The following is a 16734-nucleotide window of genomic DNA, read 5'->3' as shown; positions in this document are numbered from 1 at the left end:
CAAGCTCTATGATGAAACTGGCTCTCATGAGGACCACCACAGGAAAGGAAGACCCAGAGTTACCTCTGCTGCAGAGGACAAGTTCATTAGTCACCAGCCTCAGAAATTGCAGGCCAAATAAATGCGGAAATCTGTCCTTTGGTCTGATGAGTCCAAATTCACAATTTTTGGTTCCAAGTGCCGTGTCTTTGTGAGACGCAGAGTAGGAGAACAGATGACCTCTGCGTGTATGGTTCCCACCATGAAGCATGGAGGAGGATGTGTGATGGTGTGGGGGTGCTTTGCTTGTGACACTATCAATGATATATTCAGAATTCAAGGCACACTTAACCAGCACGACTACCACAGCATTCTGCAGTGATACGCCATCCCATCTGGTTTGCGCTTAGTGGGACTATGCATTCCAGGTGACTACCTCATGAAGCTGGTTGAGAGAACACTTTTTTGGTTACTGCATGATTCCATATGTGTTATTTCATAGTTTTGATGTCTTCACTATTCTACAATGTAGAAAATAGTAAAAACAAAGAAAACCTTGAATGAGTAGATGTGTCCAAACCTTTGACTGGTACTGTATGTTGATGTTAGGAAAGGTAGGACACTGTAGGACAGGTAGGACACTGTCATTGTAAATACGGGCAGGACACTGTAGGACAATGTAGGACACTGTCATTGTAAATAGGAATTTGTTCTTAACTGACTTGCCTAGATGAAATAAAGGTTACATTTAAGAAAAATAAATCAATATTATCAGGTAGAACAGAAAACCAGCAGGCTCCTGACCTCCTGGGAGAAGAGTTGAGTACCCCTGGTTTAGACCCCTGTCCCTAAAGACAAACAAACTGTGAACAAAAATTTAAATAATCTGTGGATGGGTTAGGGCTAGGTCAAAACTGTGATTTGCAAACGTTCCAATGTTATGGCCCTGTGATAAACGATTTGCTGCATGTGAATGGTAAAGGTAGCCTCATCAGTAAGCCTTTTGCCCCTGGACAATGGAACTGCTAGACCTAAATGGGGGAGACTATTTGGACTATAGATAGGGCCTTCAGGCTCCAGTTTTGTAGAAAGTAGTAGTCTAGCCACATTAGATAATCCCTTCGATAAATATTTAGTAGACTGGTAAGTACGTTTACAATTTATTCCGTATAGGATTACAAAACATAAATACATATTAAATTAACTTCAAATGTATATTATTTTCAAACGATTTAGACTACTGGCTATATGTAGAAGGAAGGTTTTAAAAAACAGCGTCGTTTATCTCATGTAAGGCTTATCTATTACAGTCTTATACAGTTATTTGAGTACAATGAAAGAAAATAAATAGTCTATTTGAGCCAACAATATTGAAAGCCTACTCGATGATTACAAAACAACGTGGACTGCACTGACTGTTTTATCAAATGACATGTGAATTATAAGACGTGCTTACGAAGATGTCCTGAACTTCAGGGATAGATCTTGCATTGATTATTTCGACCATTATTGTTTTAAAATAATCATATAATGAATCAATGAAACACAAATAGCATTGTTTTCATTAAAAACCAAGTTAAGTCTGAGGGACATTTCCTCAGGGCCCCGCCCCGCTGTTTACCACCTTATCCTGGTATGAAAAGGTCCTATAGGCCTGGTTAACCTGGAATGCACACCTGTACGTGTAGTAGTAACCTGTGCCTACATATGCTTATGATGATCACCATTTTACATGGAGAAAAAAACGTTTTTCACTTCACATTGTGCACTTTTAATTCGTTTTTGCCTCATTAAAGTTTATAACAACTTTTTATAGCTACTTTTACGCATTCATATGCTCCCATCCCTGATTAAATTGGTAACATTTTTGTATACATTGTTAATCTATAACCTAGACAATGTCAATGTATGCGTTTATAAATGTCTGTTGATACATTTGGAACCTCTCATTTAAAGAAAACATCTAAGAATAACTTGGACATTTGTAGCCAGCTGGTGTTTTTTATACAGGTTGATGCTATATTTCGTAGACATAGAAATCAGATTCGTTCTTTGTTCAAATCTAATTCGCAATAAAAGTAGGATGGTCCTAATCTAACTGCCAATGCAGTTTCAATACAGCGTGCTACTTTAGGTTAACCCTGCAGTGATGTCCAGTCTGTAAATAATTTACATTGTTTTTTTATTCATTTTTTCACGACTATGAAGATTGTGTTTTTGGAAAGCTCTAGGTAATATTAAATGGGCTAGGCCTACATGGGCTTGGACCGTCTTGAACTCATCACATTAGTAGGCTATAATAGGGCTTCAGAGAAATATCCATTGTCATCTCCAAGTCCTGTGCATTTTACATTTTTTAAATATTTATTTAACTAAGCAAGTATATATATATATTTTTTAAACTAAGCAAGCCAGTTAAGAACTAATTCTTATTTACAATGAAGGCCTACCCCAGCCAAACCCTAGCTATGCTGGGCCAATTGTGCGCCACCCTATGGGACTCCTAATCACGCCGGTTGTGATACAGCCTGGAATCTAACCAGGGTCTGTAGTGACGCCTCTAGCACTGAGATGCAGTGCCTTAGACCGATGCGCCACTCGGGAGCCCATCTGGTGGCCCACAGCATAGAGTTTGTGTAGCCCAGTCCAGCCGGCGATTCGAATTCCCGCTATAACGACTTCATGCTTTTCCCATTTGTCCCGAAATCATGTACAAGGGTGAAGCGAAACTCCCAGGGTCTCTGTGGAATGAGTTTGAAACCTTTGCAGTATATGTTCCAAATTAATGTCCCTTGGAAACAGCTGAAGCAAATGCGGCTACTTTGTTTTTGACTGTAAATTAGCCGTAGTTGGTTAGCTAGCAAGTAAGGCATAAGAACGTTGCCAGCAAGTATGGCAATGGTACATTTAGAACAAACGACTGGGTCGCATCCATAGATACAGAAACTGAACGACTGCGTCACGTCTCTAGCAACCGAACCTATAGAATGAACAACCAGCCGGCTTGGTTAGCAACCCTAGATTTGTGTCGGGACTATACATTGTGGAAGGATGAAATAGTATGAATAAATTAATAAAAATAAAGTTTTTAACGAAAATATGTCAATTATTTGAATATGTTGGTAACCCGTGGTATAAAAGTGCTAATGCCCTCGAAGCCGATGTTGGAGGGTATATTGGCACGGTTTGGCAAATATTGGCCAAAATATCCTCCAAACACTGGCTTCGAGGGCATAATTAAGCAATAAGGCACGAGGATGTGTGATATATGGCCAAAATACATACCACGGCTAAGGGCTGTTATAACGCAGGACGCAACGTGGAGTGCCTGGATACAGCCCTTAGCCGTGGTATATTGGCCATACTTTATACCACAAACCTCATAGGTGCCTTATTGCTAGTATACGCTGGTTATCAACGTAATTATAGCAGTAAAAATAAATATTTTGTCATACCCATGGTATAGGTCTGATGTACCACGGCTGTCAGCCAATCAGCATTCAGTGCTTGAAACACCCAGTTTATAATCATTTAAATAGGTCTATGCAACTTCAAATACAAGTTCAAAACGAACATAGGCCATTAGATGTTCGATAGAAAGTGTGTATAGAATAAATATTGTCTATTTAGCCATGGATATCTCTTGATTAGTGTCTGGAAGAAACATGAGGATACAGTACTGCCCCACTGTTCCAAAACTGGTTGAATCAACGTTGTTTCCACGTCATTTCGACCCCAAAAATCTATGTGATGACGTTGAATTAACGTGTAAAAAAACTGGATTTGAGAAAAGTCATCAATGCAATGACATTTCGTATTTTTTTCAATAAACTTTTAACCTAAATCCAATGACATTGTGAAATGTTTTGCTGATTTCACATTGAATTCAACAACGCAAACAAATGTAAATCAAATATAGAGGTCGAACTGATGTCTGTGCCCAGCAGGGCGCTTTTTAATTTACCCAGTTATCATATCAATTAAAATAATTGGATTGCATAATTTTATTTTCCAAGTAGACTTTATTGAAAAAATACACAAAAGTTAACAGTGCACGATGACAATAAATGAAGAAAAAAAGTTAGTTACAATCCAAAATGGTGAGCATCACAAGCGTACCTGGGCACAGGGTACTTCAAATAACAGTTACGCGGTGGGTCGGCAAAACGAGGAGCAGCGTTGGGTCTGGAGTATTTCAAGATGGATTCGATGGAGAAAGGACTGCTAAAGTTCACCTCATTATTGTTCTGCATTTGAGGCCTGGCGAGGGTTGGTTTTGGTGAGAAGACCGCGGCAGAGCGCTCTGATATCTGTTCTGCCTCCATTCGCACTTTGGTGGACAACTCGGGGAACAAGTCCAGTATGCCCTTGAAGTGGCGTCTTGCCATCTTCGCTGTTATTTGACTCTCGTCGAATTTCCAGAAGTTCTTTTTTGAGTGTGGCATATATGGACTGACTGGAACCTGAAATAGATAAACACGATCAACAAATGAATGTCTGTTGATCTCAGGGTGGTTGAATGAAAGATACAATAAGTACGATCTGATACAGTTGATATAATTATTGTGGACATACCTTGACAAAACAATCGTTGGATGATAAGCAGACCCTGATGTTGTTCTCGATGCCTTTTCTGTCTCCTGAGAGGAAAGCTCCCAACTTGTCCATCAACTACAAATGATAACACTCCATATTAGCACTCGTCATTAATTAAGGACCAGTAATTCCTTTTCAGAACACAATTGAAATTACACCCTGGGTGATCAAATATATTGGTTTTACCTGAGTAAATGTGAGCATCTTGTCTGGAGAGTCCTGAATGACATAAGCAATCAGTCCCAGATAGGTTGTGCTCTTCTTCTTGCCATAACGTTGGTTCTTACTTCGCTGAACAACGTTGGACGGAGCCTGTGGAGGTAGGAGAGTTCCCATGATGTTCTCTGTTACGTTCTGCATCTTTTTCGTTGTAGAGTTCTTCTCATACCAAGTGTCACACAGAGCACTAATATCAGGACCTTGCTCAGTGTAACTGTTAACCTGGGCTGACCTCTGGATATATGTCCTGCTAGAACAATAGGACAAAAAATCTACATTAACTAGGCCTATAGGACCTTTTCATACTGAGAGAAGGTGTTAAACAGCGGGGCGGGGAGCTGAGGGGGGACATGTACAGTTTGTCCTTCTCTTTAGGATTTTCTTATTTTTATTTTACCATGGTACGACTATAATTTTCGTTATTATTAAGTAATCAGTTATATGACAAACGTGCAGCCTGTTTACTCAAAATGTTGATATTGTCCAGTACTAGTTCATGCGTTTTGTATCCTTTATTGTTCCCCATTATACGTCGGTAATCATTTGAATCAGATTTTTACTTTGGCTGACCTTTTTTAAACGTATTGACATTTGTCAATGAAACTCATGAATGCAATTATTTTGTCTGTGTAGTTGTAGCTAACTGGTGGTGAAGGCATATGACTATTTCCTTTGATAACAGATTCTTTGAAAGTGGCCCATGTAGCAGTACCTTAATACATCTTCCACTAAGACTTTAACCTTCTTTGACATATAACTATACTCTACCAGCCCTGGCTATGTGTCTATTGTGTATTGATTCTGTAACATTCCTGTGTGATTTTATTGGGCTTTTAAAATACATAACCAAGCAATTTATTGGTCAGTCACACTCAGAAAACTATCTAAATAAATCAAATCTATAAAATCCATTCTTCTTAGAGTAATATGTACACTCCAACATCCACAGTCACAGCACTCACCACCATGTCCCCCTTCTAACCTTGAAGACAATGTGATGGGGAAAGAGAAAGACTACTATTAGCCAGACATTGAACACTGAGGCCTTTAATATTAGGACATATTAAATATATGCATGGGTGTTTAATATATATTTGACATATACAATAGTAGTATGCCGGGGCGGCAGGGTAGCCTAGTGGTTAGAGCACTGGACTAGTAACCAGAAGGTTGTGAGTTCAAACCCCCGAGCTGACATGGTACAAATCTGTCGTTCTGCCCCTGAACAGGCAGTTAACCCACTGTTCCCAGGCCGTCATTGAAAATAAGAATGTGTTCTTAACTGACTTGCCTGGTTAAATAAAGGTAAAAAAAAAATAAAAAAAGGCCTAAGTAATGATATTATGTTTAAATATACAGTATATTTAGCTACATATGTTTAGTAACATGATGTAAATGTAAACGCAGGATAGCCCTCTCCTTTGCTGAACAACTCTGATTCACAAACTGTCTCACTATATAGACTCCACTGTCCTGTAGTTCTCAGTGTTAAGTGATTCTGAGTGTTAACATTGGTTAGAGGAATGTACAACCACATTGCCAAGTTGGGCTCCATAAATCACCCTGTTTTATAAATCCAACTGAGATGCAGGGAGTAGGTGTGTCCAAACGTTTGACTGGTAATGTACCAGTCAAACGATTGGACACACCTACTCATTTTTACATTGTAGAATAATAGTGAATATATCAAACTATGAAATAACACATGGAATCATGTAGTAACCAAAAAGTGTTCAACAAATCAAATCGATTTTATATTTGAGATTCTCAACCAGCTTCATGAGGTAGTCACCTGGAATGGGTTTCAAATAACAGGTGTGTTTTGTTAAAAGTTAATTTGTGGAATTAATTGATTTCCTTATTAATGCGTTTGAGCCAATAATTTGTGTTGTGACAACATAGGGGTAGTATACAGAAGATAGCCATATTTGGTGAAAGACCAAGTCCATATTAATGCAAGAGCAGTTCAAATAAGTAAAGAGAAACGACAGTCACTACTTTAAGACATGAAGTTCAGTCAATGCGGAAAATGTCAAGAACCTTGAACGTTTCTTCAAGTGCAGTCGCAAAAACTATCAAGCTCTATGATGAAACTGGCTCTCATGAGGACCACCACAGGAAAGGAAGACCCAGAGTTACCTCTGCTGCAGAGGACAAGTTCATTAGTCACCAGCCTCAGAAATTGCAGGCCAAATAAATGCGGAAATCTGTCCTTTGGTCTGATGAGTCCAAATTCACAATTTTTGGTTCCAAGTGCCGTGTCTTTGTGAGACGCAGAGTAGGAGAACAGATGACCTCTGCGTGTATGGTTCCCACCATGAAGCATGGAGGAGGATGTGTGATGGTGTGGGGGTGCTTTGCTTGTGACACTATCAATGATATATTCAGAATTCAAGGCACACTTAACCAGCACGACTACCACAGCATTCTGCAGTGATACGCCATCCCATCTGGTTTGCGCTTAGTGGGACTATGCATTCCAGGTGACTACCTCATGAAGCTGGTTGAGAGAACACTTTTTTGGTTACTGCATGATTCCATATGTGTTATTTCATAGTTTTGATGTCTTCACTATTCTACAATGTAGAAAATAGTAAAAACAAAGAAAACCTTGAATGAGTAGATGTGTCCAAACCTTTGACTGGTACTGTATGTTGATGTTAGGAAAGGTAGGACACTGTAGGACAGGTAGGACACTGTCATTGTAAATACGGGCAGGACACTGTAGGACAATGTAGGACACTGTCATTGTAAATAGGAATTTGTTCTTAACTGACTTGCCTAGATGAAATAAAGGTTACATTTAAGAAAAATAAATCAATATTATCAGGTAGAACAGAAAACCAGCAGGCTCCTGACCTCCTGGGAGAAGAGTTGAGTACCCCTGGTTTAGACCCCTGTCCCTAAAGACAAACAAACTGTGAACAAAAATTTAAATAATCTGTGGATGGGTTAGGGCTAGGTCAAAACTGTGATTTGCAAACGTTCCAATGTTATGGCCCTGTGATAAACGATTTGCTGCATGTGAATGGTAAAGGTAGCCTCATCAGTAAGCCTTTTGCCCCTGGACAATGGAACTGCTAGACCTAAATGGGGGAGACTATTTGGACTATAGATAGGGCCTTCAGGCTCCAGTTTTGTAGAAAGTAGTAGTCTAGCCACATTAGATAATCCCTTCGATAAATATTTAGTAGACTGGATACGTAGGTACGTTTACAATTTATTCCTTATAGGATTACAAAACATAAATTACATATTAAATTAACTTCAAATGTATATTATTTTCAAACGATTTAGACTACTGGCTATATGTAGAAGGAAGGTTTTAAAAAACAGCGTCGTTTATCTCATGTAAGGCTTATCTATTACAGTCTAATACAGTTATTTGAGTAGAATGAAAGAAAATAAATAGTCTATTTGAGCCAACAATCTTGAAAGCCTACTCAATGATTACAAAACAACGTGGACTGCACTGACTGTTTTATCAAATGACATGTGAATTATAAGACGTGCTTACGAAGATGTCCTGAACTTCAGGGATAGATCTTGCATTGATAATTTCGACCATTATTGTTTTAAAATAACCATATAATGAATCAATGAAACACAAATAGCATTGTTTTCATTAAAAACCAAGTTAAGTCTGAGGGACATTTCCTCAGGGCCCCGCCCCGCTGTTTACCACCTTATCCTGGTATGAAAAGGTCCTATAGGCCTAGTTAACCTGGAATGCACACCTGTACTTGTAGTAGTAACCTGTGCCTACATATGCTTATGATGATCACCATTTTACATGGAGAAAAATACGTTTTTCACTTCACATTATGCACTTTTAAGTCGTTTTTGCCTCATTAAAGTTTATAACAACTTTTTATAGCTACTTTTACGCATTCATATGCTCCCATCCCTGATTAAATTGGTAACATTTTTGTATACATTGTTAATCTATGACCTAGACAATGTCAATGTATGCGTTTATAAATGTCTGTTGATACAGTTGGAACCTCTCATTTAAAGAAAACATCTAAGAATAACTTGGACATTTGTAGCCAGCTGGTGTTTTTTATTACAGGTTGATGCTATATTTCGTAGACATAGAAATCAGATTCGTTCTTTGTTCAAATCTAATTCGCAATAAAAGTAGGATGGTCCTAATCTAATTATATGATCATTTGGGTATCTATACAAAAACGAAGTTCAATGTAAGACCTAAGTTTTAATGGCTGCAATATCAAGGAAAGGGCAGATTTAAAAACGTTTGATTCATCACCTCATGCCTTGTTGTAGTCATTATGTTTTGTATGGATGATGGATGATGGATGATTTAAGTTGGTTGGTCAGCTATTTTCCACAACCTTTTTTTTTGGTATTTAAATTTCGTTATATACAAAGGGCCTGTCCTCATTGAAATTATGTTCACCTCTCTCATCTCTTCCATTGTCCCAGCTAATACGTTCTGTATAACAAGGAATTCTGTGGCATTTGCATCCACTAAATATGTATTAGACATTCACAGGACTATAACATTCGGAATGCTGTGAAGTGCTGCCTTGCCACTCACAGTTTTAGCCTATAATTGAAAAGCAGATAAACGGGACTGTTTTCTAAATGGTTTTTTTCTTGCCTGTGTATAGTTTCGGCAATCCTGCTTTGTATAGCGTTCTCCATCCTAACATTCGATTGAATGTGATTCAACAATTCTTCACTAGATGGTAATGTTGGACAGGAAATGAACTACTGTTCAGCGAAAAGTAACCTCAATTCTAGGACTACACTGAGATATTTTGTAGGCTGATTGATAGGCCAGGGCTGCCAATGCAGTTTCAATAGAGCGTGCTACTTTAGGTTAACCCTGCAGTGATGTCCAGTCTATAAATAATTTACATTGTTTTTTTATTCATTTTTTCACGACTATGAAGATTGTGTTTTTGGAAAGCTCTAGGTAATATTAAATGGGCTAGGCCTACATGGGCTTGAACCGGCTTGAACTCATCACATTAGTAGGCTATAATAGGGCTTCAGAGAAATATCCATTGTCATCTCCAAGTCCTGTGCATTTTACATTTTTTAAATATTTATTTAACTAAGCAAGTATATATATATATATATATATTTTTTTTAACTAAGCAAGTCAGTTAAGAACTCATTCTTATTTACAATGAAGGCCTACCCCAGCCAAACCCTAGCTATGCTGGGCCAATTGTGCGCCACCCTATGGGACTGCTAATCACGCCGGTTGTGATACAGCCTGGAATCTAACCAGGGTCTGTAGTGACGCCTCTAGCACTGAGATGCAGTGCCTTAGACCGATGCGCCACTCGGGAGCCCATCTGGTGGCCCACAGCATAGAGTTTGTGTAGCCCAGTCCAGCCGGCGATTCGAATTCCCGCTATAACGACTTCATGCTTTTCCCATTTGTCCCGAAATCATGCATTCAGAATCTTGACTGACGCACGTAGCTAGTGGGATGAACGTCAGTGCACATGAACCCAATACTCCACCTTGGACCTACCGGTAGTATCAGCAAGGAAACGACTGGTGAGTAAAACTACTTATCACAAACCTACACCAGTAGGCTAATAACTTGTTTAGACACTACTCTATTCACAAATAGTCTATTGCCGGCCAGACTGCTGCACATAGCTCGAAATATAACGTTATGACAATTTCCAACAGCCATGCGCTGAGATCGCTATGCAATGCATGCGTTCTGCCTGCGACAGTGCTGGGTGTCTTCCTGCTTCTTGTTCAGGGTAGCTTGGCAACATTAGCTATAGCCTGTTAAATTAGTGGCAAGCCAGTTTGAAATGATAGCGATTGATTAGATGGCGACTGAACTTGAGATTGTATAGAGTTCTCAATCACGACTAATCGAATGCGGCCGATGCAGACAGATTCCACGTCTCTTGTTCTGTTATCTCTTTTTTGTCGAAGTAGCAACAATGCGATACAATGTAACATTTGAGTGGAAGGATCGTGTAATGTCTTGCTACTTTGTAACCACCATGTAGACTACATTATGTCCAAATGTATAGTGGGCGATGGACATTTGCAGCATTGTTGCAATCATTGAAGGCAGAAGTAGGGCAGTTCTTGCAGGTTATTTTATTCTTCAACCATGAAACTAACGTCGATAGTAAATAAGGTCATTCCATATGATTTCAATCACTTTCTGACTGCATCCCTTTTGACTTGAACGAAACCTTCCGTAGGCCTACATGCTTGCCCCATAGTAGAAGTGGTCACAAATGTACTTTTTGGACCTGAATGCCAAAACATTCCTGAGATAGAGGTGCTCAAATATACCCATTTTCAATACCCCATCGATGGGGGTGTATGTTGTAACTTGGACCCTAATAAATAGCCAATAGAATTTTCGTTACCACTGCGTTAGAGGAGTATGTGGTGCAATTTGTCCTCCAATACAAATTCCGGTGAATCAAGAGTTGGGCTGTTTGTATGTGCTCTTAAATGGTTTACACTTTTATATTGAAATGTGATCTCTACATTTACACATTGCTGCATTTCTTTGGGATTCCAGTGAGAATTGCTTGGCCACAAAGCTCTTCTACACATCCACCACGAGAGGGAACTCACAAGGAACCTATACTAAGTGCTTTGGTCCTACCTGTAGAGCCACTGAGAATTCATCAGCTCCTTGCCCCCTGCACTGCCCCCTCCCCACCCCTCTTTTTCGAAAAGGTCCACATGACCCCCTGTCCCCATGCCAGAGACAGGAGCAGTGGTTTTCTCCACTCAGTCTAAATGACGTTTGAGATGCTTCCAGACGTCTAGTTGTGGTTGTTTTTGAGGTCTGGTCTTGGCCAGATGCCTGCTGCTCCGTTTAGGACGGGGTCGTATTCAGTAGACACATAATGGTATAAAATAATGTGAAACAGGGAGATACTACCTTCAACTTTACAATGGGAAACACTTGTTTTTGTTTTCTCTTGTGCCCTAATGGAGGGTTTCCCAAAATCGGTCCTCGAACTTGATGATGAGTTGGCTATTTGAATCAGCTGTGTAGTGCTAGGGCAAAAAACAAACTGTGCGGGAGGCCCCAGGACCGAGTTTGGGAAACCCTGCCCTAATGAACACAAACCCGTATTTAGCCCAGTTGTGAAGTTGCTGCTCTACATCTCGTCTTTCAGAAAATAAACAGCGACTTCCACAAAATCAGTGGGTCGTTCCACCTCAAAGCACAGGAGGATTTCGACTGTCAGATTGTGTTGGAATTGATTTGTTAGTCAGAAACAGATAAGATTAGTGTTCCTGAAACATTATTTTGTAGAAATATAATTTGATCGGGGAGATTAAGCTAGTTGATTGCACCCAAATTAGCACCTAACATCTAATTCGGACCAAACTTCTTCCTATCATTAAGTAAGACATGGGGAATTCAATAAACTGATCAAAAGCCACCCACAGACCTCCATGCTAATCCAACCCAAACAACTAGTATATCGTATCAGTTCTCTATGTTTGACAAGTAGTATGTAGCTGTGGCTTGGAGTATTGCTTCTTCATACTATGTCATGTATTCCCTGTGAATCTGGTCGTTCACCCCCCCCCTCGTCATTCAGAGAAATTAGCCATTGAAGTCACTTGCATTATTTATTATTTACCATAGTAAATGAGTTTGAAATTAACCGAATGTGCCCACTAGATGCTGCTGTACCTGCCACACCCTTTTATCGATGTTGTCTTTTGTGTTTATTATATAGATCACAACATTTTCTTTGCAACTTTGGGTAGAAAACCAATAGGTTTTGCTCATGATGACAAATTGTGTGGTCAACCTCACAATTTAAGGCAGTCCTCCATGAAAGCAATTCAGTTTGCCCTTCTCTTAGGCTAAATCTGTGTCCAGGAAACGTCCCCTGTGTGTGTGGTTTATTCCCTTCAAAAAAGTTCTGGATTAGTTGGCCCATTTCTGGTGAACAACTAAACCATTGGGCTACAGCAGTTCTAATGATTTCAATGTTATAGTATTCAATGGTAAAAGTCCCAAACATACAATATATAGTGTTTTGTAATGGTATGAATTGATGTATGCATGGAAATCTAATTCGCATAATCATAAAAAAAAATACCCATCAAAATCCACCTGTTTAATTAATTGTAAATGCCAGTAATGTTCTAATAATTTGCCTGCCTGCGTCTCTGTCTCTGAGTCTCTCACCAGTTTACCCGTTGCAGCATATCTTTTCCCATTGAATGTAATTTATTGACTTAGGCATCATGAGTCATGACGTCCATCAATTTGCGAACTGAATTCCTTTCATGGAGGACTGGCTTGACCTGTGTGGTTGACCCCAACATTTATTTTCACGATGAGCAAAAGCTATTTGTTTTCCACCCAAAGTTTCAAAGACAATGTTGTAATCCATTAAATAAACACAAGAAACCAGCAAAATAGATGAAAGGGCATCTAGTGGGTAAAACATGGTACTTTCTCCAACCCCAGCCTAGCGCCACTGATTCTAATAAAAACAGTTTGTCCCCAGCGGTGTTAGTGGTACTCTCTGTGTGTATAACCAGGCATAACAGGACACTAGGGAGGACCTCCTTTAGGGCTATGTATAAAGCAGGCTGGTATGGTGGTGACGACGATGATGATGGTGAAGCTAGGCTCTCGTTAGGTGAAGCCAGTTTTTGGGCCCCATTTATAAAATGTTCTTAATTTTTATAGGACATTTCAGCGTATTCATTTAGTAAAATATGAGAACATTTTGTTTATATAATGTTACATGCAGAGGATGGGTGGCTGGGTTAACCCCTTGTGCACCACCATTGGGTTGGCTGCATGTTTGTGAGACTGTTTTACACTACGGAGTCCATGTCTCTCCTTCCTCCCAAAGTGTGCACTTATTCACTTCCCTTCACTGATTGGAAATGACTGATATAAGAAAAATAGTAGAAACTCCCACCAGCCCATGCCTCCACCAATCTAATGCTTTTAGGTTTGTGGGAATTAGTGAACGAGTGCACACTTCAGGAGAAAGGACATATTATTGGGACAACTCTATGCTTGCTGGAAAGGATGTGGAAGTTGAAAAGATTGGATGAAGATGACAAGAAGTTGCCATAGTGAAACGTCCCACGGTGGGGTTCGACCTCCCTGCTGTCATCTCACCAGCATTCATTCAAATTGGCCAGATTGCTGTTATCCAATGTATCAGATTCAGACCTTGGTTCAAAATCAAATACTATTTGAAATCTTTCAAATATGTTGAGCGTTTGATCTAGTCTGTCTGGAATGGAAGATGAGCAGGGTTTTGGGACTATTCTATTGGTCCATTAAGCGAGGCAAGCTCAACCAAGTCACATTGAGTAATATGAGAAACAGAGCAGGCTTTTCTAGGTAGGTAGGTGGTAACAGGATGGGGTAGTGGAATGGACTTGGTACTGTACGTTTTTTGACAACGCTATGGTTTCAGAATGTACACAACACATGTACACAACACAGCTCCAGGACATTTAGGCTGTTCATGTTTTCTCTGGTTTAACCACATTCTAATGTCTGACGTCATGCTGTGTAAAGGGCCATTTCCATGTAAAAGCCCCATGAGCACTAATGTGAAGTTCAAATGAAAGCAGACTATTTAAAAAAAAAATTATGAATTACATTTAATTATTTAAACCATTTCCCATCATATAAAGGAATAAGCATAGGCTTTGATTTCTGGTTTAACAGATGGAAAAGGGGTCTTTATAAAACATCTAGCAGAAAAAGTCTTAAAAGGTATTAGAAATTCATCAAAACACAAAAATGTTGACGCAAAGACCCCTGCCAGTGCCAACTAATTACAATATTTAGATTTAGTTTTGCAGAAACTATCTGTAAGTTTAAGTTCATGAGGAGGGAAGATAATGAAAGGTCACAGAAGTAACAAGTACATTTAAACCCACCAATTACTTAGTTTTTACTGTTAATAATTTGGATTAGGATTTATTAAGTGATTAACCTTCTACTGCAGTGGGCTAAATCAGGGTCACACAGAGTGTTTCTTGGTAGTCTTAAACAAATCTACTTTAAAACAAAAGTATACACCTCACACACATGGTTATGAGCTTAAAAAGAGAAGACACCTGTACCATGTCAGATATAGAGTTGAAATGTATTAAATTTTGAGTTTGCATCCCAATATTACACTTTATATACATCACAGAAGATCAATATATATATATATATAACAAAACCATTTGACATATAAACACCAGATTTTGGCTGGTTTTTATACATAGAAATATGTAACATTCCACCCATGCAACTAGGAATACATAGTAGTCACACACCACAGTTGGGTCACCTGCTACTCTACTCCCTTCCACTAGCATACTGTTATGTTCACCTCAATGTTTTCTTTCTCTTTCTGTCACATGGTGGTCAATGCAAGAGTGTGAAAACAGTCTGGACAACCCCCTCCCCTCTCTTTCCTTTGTCTCTCTCTCCTCTCTCCCCTTGTCTCTTCTCTCTCTCTCCCCCTGTCTCTTCTCTCTCTCTCCCCTGTCTCTTCTCTCTCTCTCCCCCTGTCTCTTCTCTCTCTCTCCCCCTGTCTCTTCTCTCTCTCTCTCCCCCTGTCTCTTCTCTCTCTCTCTCTCCCCCTGTCTCTTCTCTCTCTCTCTCTCTCCCCCCTGTCTCTTCTCTCTCTCTCTCTCCCCCCTGTCTCTTCCCTCTCTCTCTCTCCCCCTGTCTCTTCCCTCTCTCTCCTCTCTCCCCCTGTCTCTTCTCTCTCTCTCTCCCCCTGTCTCTTCTCTCTCTCTCTCCCCCTGTCTCTTCTCTCTCTCTCTCCCCCTGTCTCTTCTCTTCTCTCTCTCCCCCCTGTCTCTTCTCTCTCTCTCTCCCCCCGGGTCTCTTCTCTCTCTCTCTCCCCCGGTCTCTTCTCTCTCTCTCTCTCCCCTGTCTCTTCTCCTCTCTCTCTCCCCCCTGTCTCTTCTCTCTCTCTCTCCCCCTGTCTCTTCTCTCTCTCTCTCCCCCTGTCTCTTCTCTCTCTCTCCCCTGTCTCTTCCTCTCTCTCTCTCCCCCCTGTCTCTTCCCTCTCTCTTCTCCCTCTCTCCCCTGTCTCTTCTCTCTCTCTCCCCCTTGTCTCTTCTCCTCTCTCTTCTCTCTCTCTCCCCCTGTCTCTTCTCTCTCTCTCCCCTTGTCTCTTCTCTCTCTCTCTCTCTCCCCTGTCCTCTTCTTCTCTCTCCTCCCTGTCTCTTCTCTCTCTCTCCCTTGTCTCTTCTCTCTCTCTCCCCCTGTCTCTTCTCTCTCTCTCTCCCCTGTCTCTCTCTCTCTCTCTCCCCTTCTCTTCTCTCTCTCTCTCCCCTGTCTCTTCTTCTCTCTCTCTCCCCCTGTCTCTTCTCTCTCTCTCTCCCCCTGTCTCCTTCTCTCTCTCTCCCCCTGTCTCTTCTCTCTCTCTCCCCTGTCTCTTCTCTCTCTCTCTCCTCCCCTGTCTCTTCTCTCTCTCTCTCTCCTGTCTCTTCTCTCTCTCTCTCCTCCCCTGTCTCTTCTCTCTCTCTCTCTCCCTGTCTCTTCTCTCTCTCTCTCTCCCCCTGTCTCTTCTCTCTCTCTCCCCCTGTCTCTTCTTCTCTCTCTCCCCCCTGTCTCTTCTCTCTCTCCTCCCCTGTCTCTTCTCTCTCTCCATCTCCCCCTGTCTCTTCCTCTCTCTCTCTCCTCTCTCCCCGCTGTCTCTTCTCTCTCTGCTCTCCCCTGTCCCACCCCCCCTCTTCTCTCTCCTCTCTCCCTGTCTCTTCTTCTCTCTCCCCCTCGTCTCTTCTCTCTCCTGTCTCCTCTCTCCCCCTGTCTCTCTGTCTCCTCTCACTGTCCTTCGTCTCTGCTCTCCCTCTGTCTCCTTCCTCCCTTCCTCTCTCCCTCCTGTCTCTCTCCTCTCTCTCTCCTGTCTCTCCTGTCCTCTTCTGTCTCTCCCTGTCTCTCTCTCCCCGTCTCTCTGTCTC

The 16734-nt window shown here is 40.8% G+C and overlaps 2 protein-coding genes across 4 annotated transcripts in view; one reads left to right on the top strand and one right to left on the bottom strand.

Moving 5' to 3' along the window:
* Nucleotides 1–4064: 4064 nt before the first annotated feature.
* On the bottom strand, nucleotides 4065–4935 carry LOC116353478 (forkhead box protein H1-like). The gene is made up of 3 exons (XM_031789259.1): nucleotides 4762–4935; nucleotides 4555–4650; nucleotides 4065–4442 (listed from the first exon to the last, which is right to left on the bottom strand). The coding sequence occupies exons 1-3, from the start codon at nucleotides 4933–4935 to the stop codon at nucleotides 4065–4067; spliced, it is 648 nt and encodes a 215-aa protein (XP_031645119.1).
* A 5154-nt stretch (nucleotides 4936–10089) lies between these two features.
* LOC109903406 (protein tyrosine phosphatase type IVA 3) overlaps nucleotides 10090–16734 on the top strand; it is a 61665-nt gene continuing 55020 nt past the window's right edge. For 2 of the 3 annotated variants that reach the window (XM_020500081.2, XM_020500085.2), the window contains exon 1: nucleotides 10102–10332. The gene's annotated coding sequence lies outside the window, so the exon portion shown is untranslated. Of the gene's footprint in view, nucleotides 10333–16734 lie in introns of all 3 variants that reach the window. The other variant, XM_020500086.2, reaches the window with a different exon arrangement.

Source organism: Oncorhynchus kisutch, linkage group LG14 (assembly GCF_002021735.2).
Source record: "Oncorhynchus kisutch isolate 150728-3 linkage group LG14, Okis_V2, whole genome shotgun sequence".
Taxonomy (NCBI): domain Eukaryota; kingdom Metazoa; phylum Chordata; class Actinopteri; order Salmoniformes; family Salmonidae; genus Oncorhynchus; species Oncorhynchus kisutch.
This window is presented reverse-complemented; position numbering and strand designations above follow the sequence as displayed.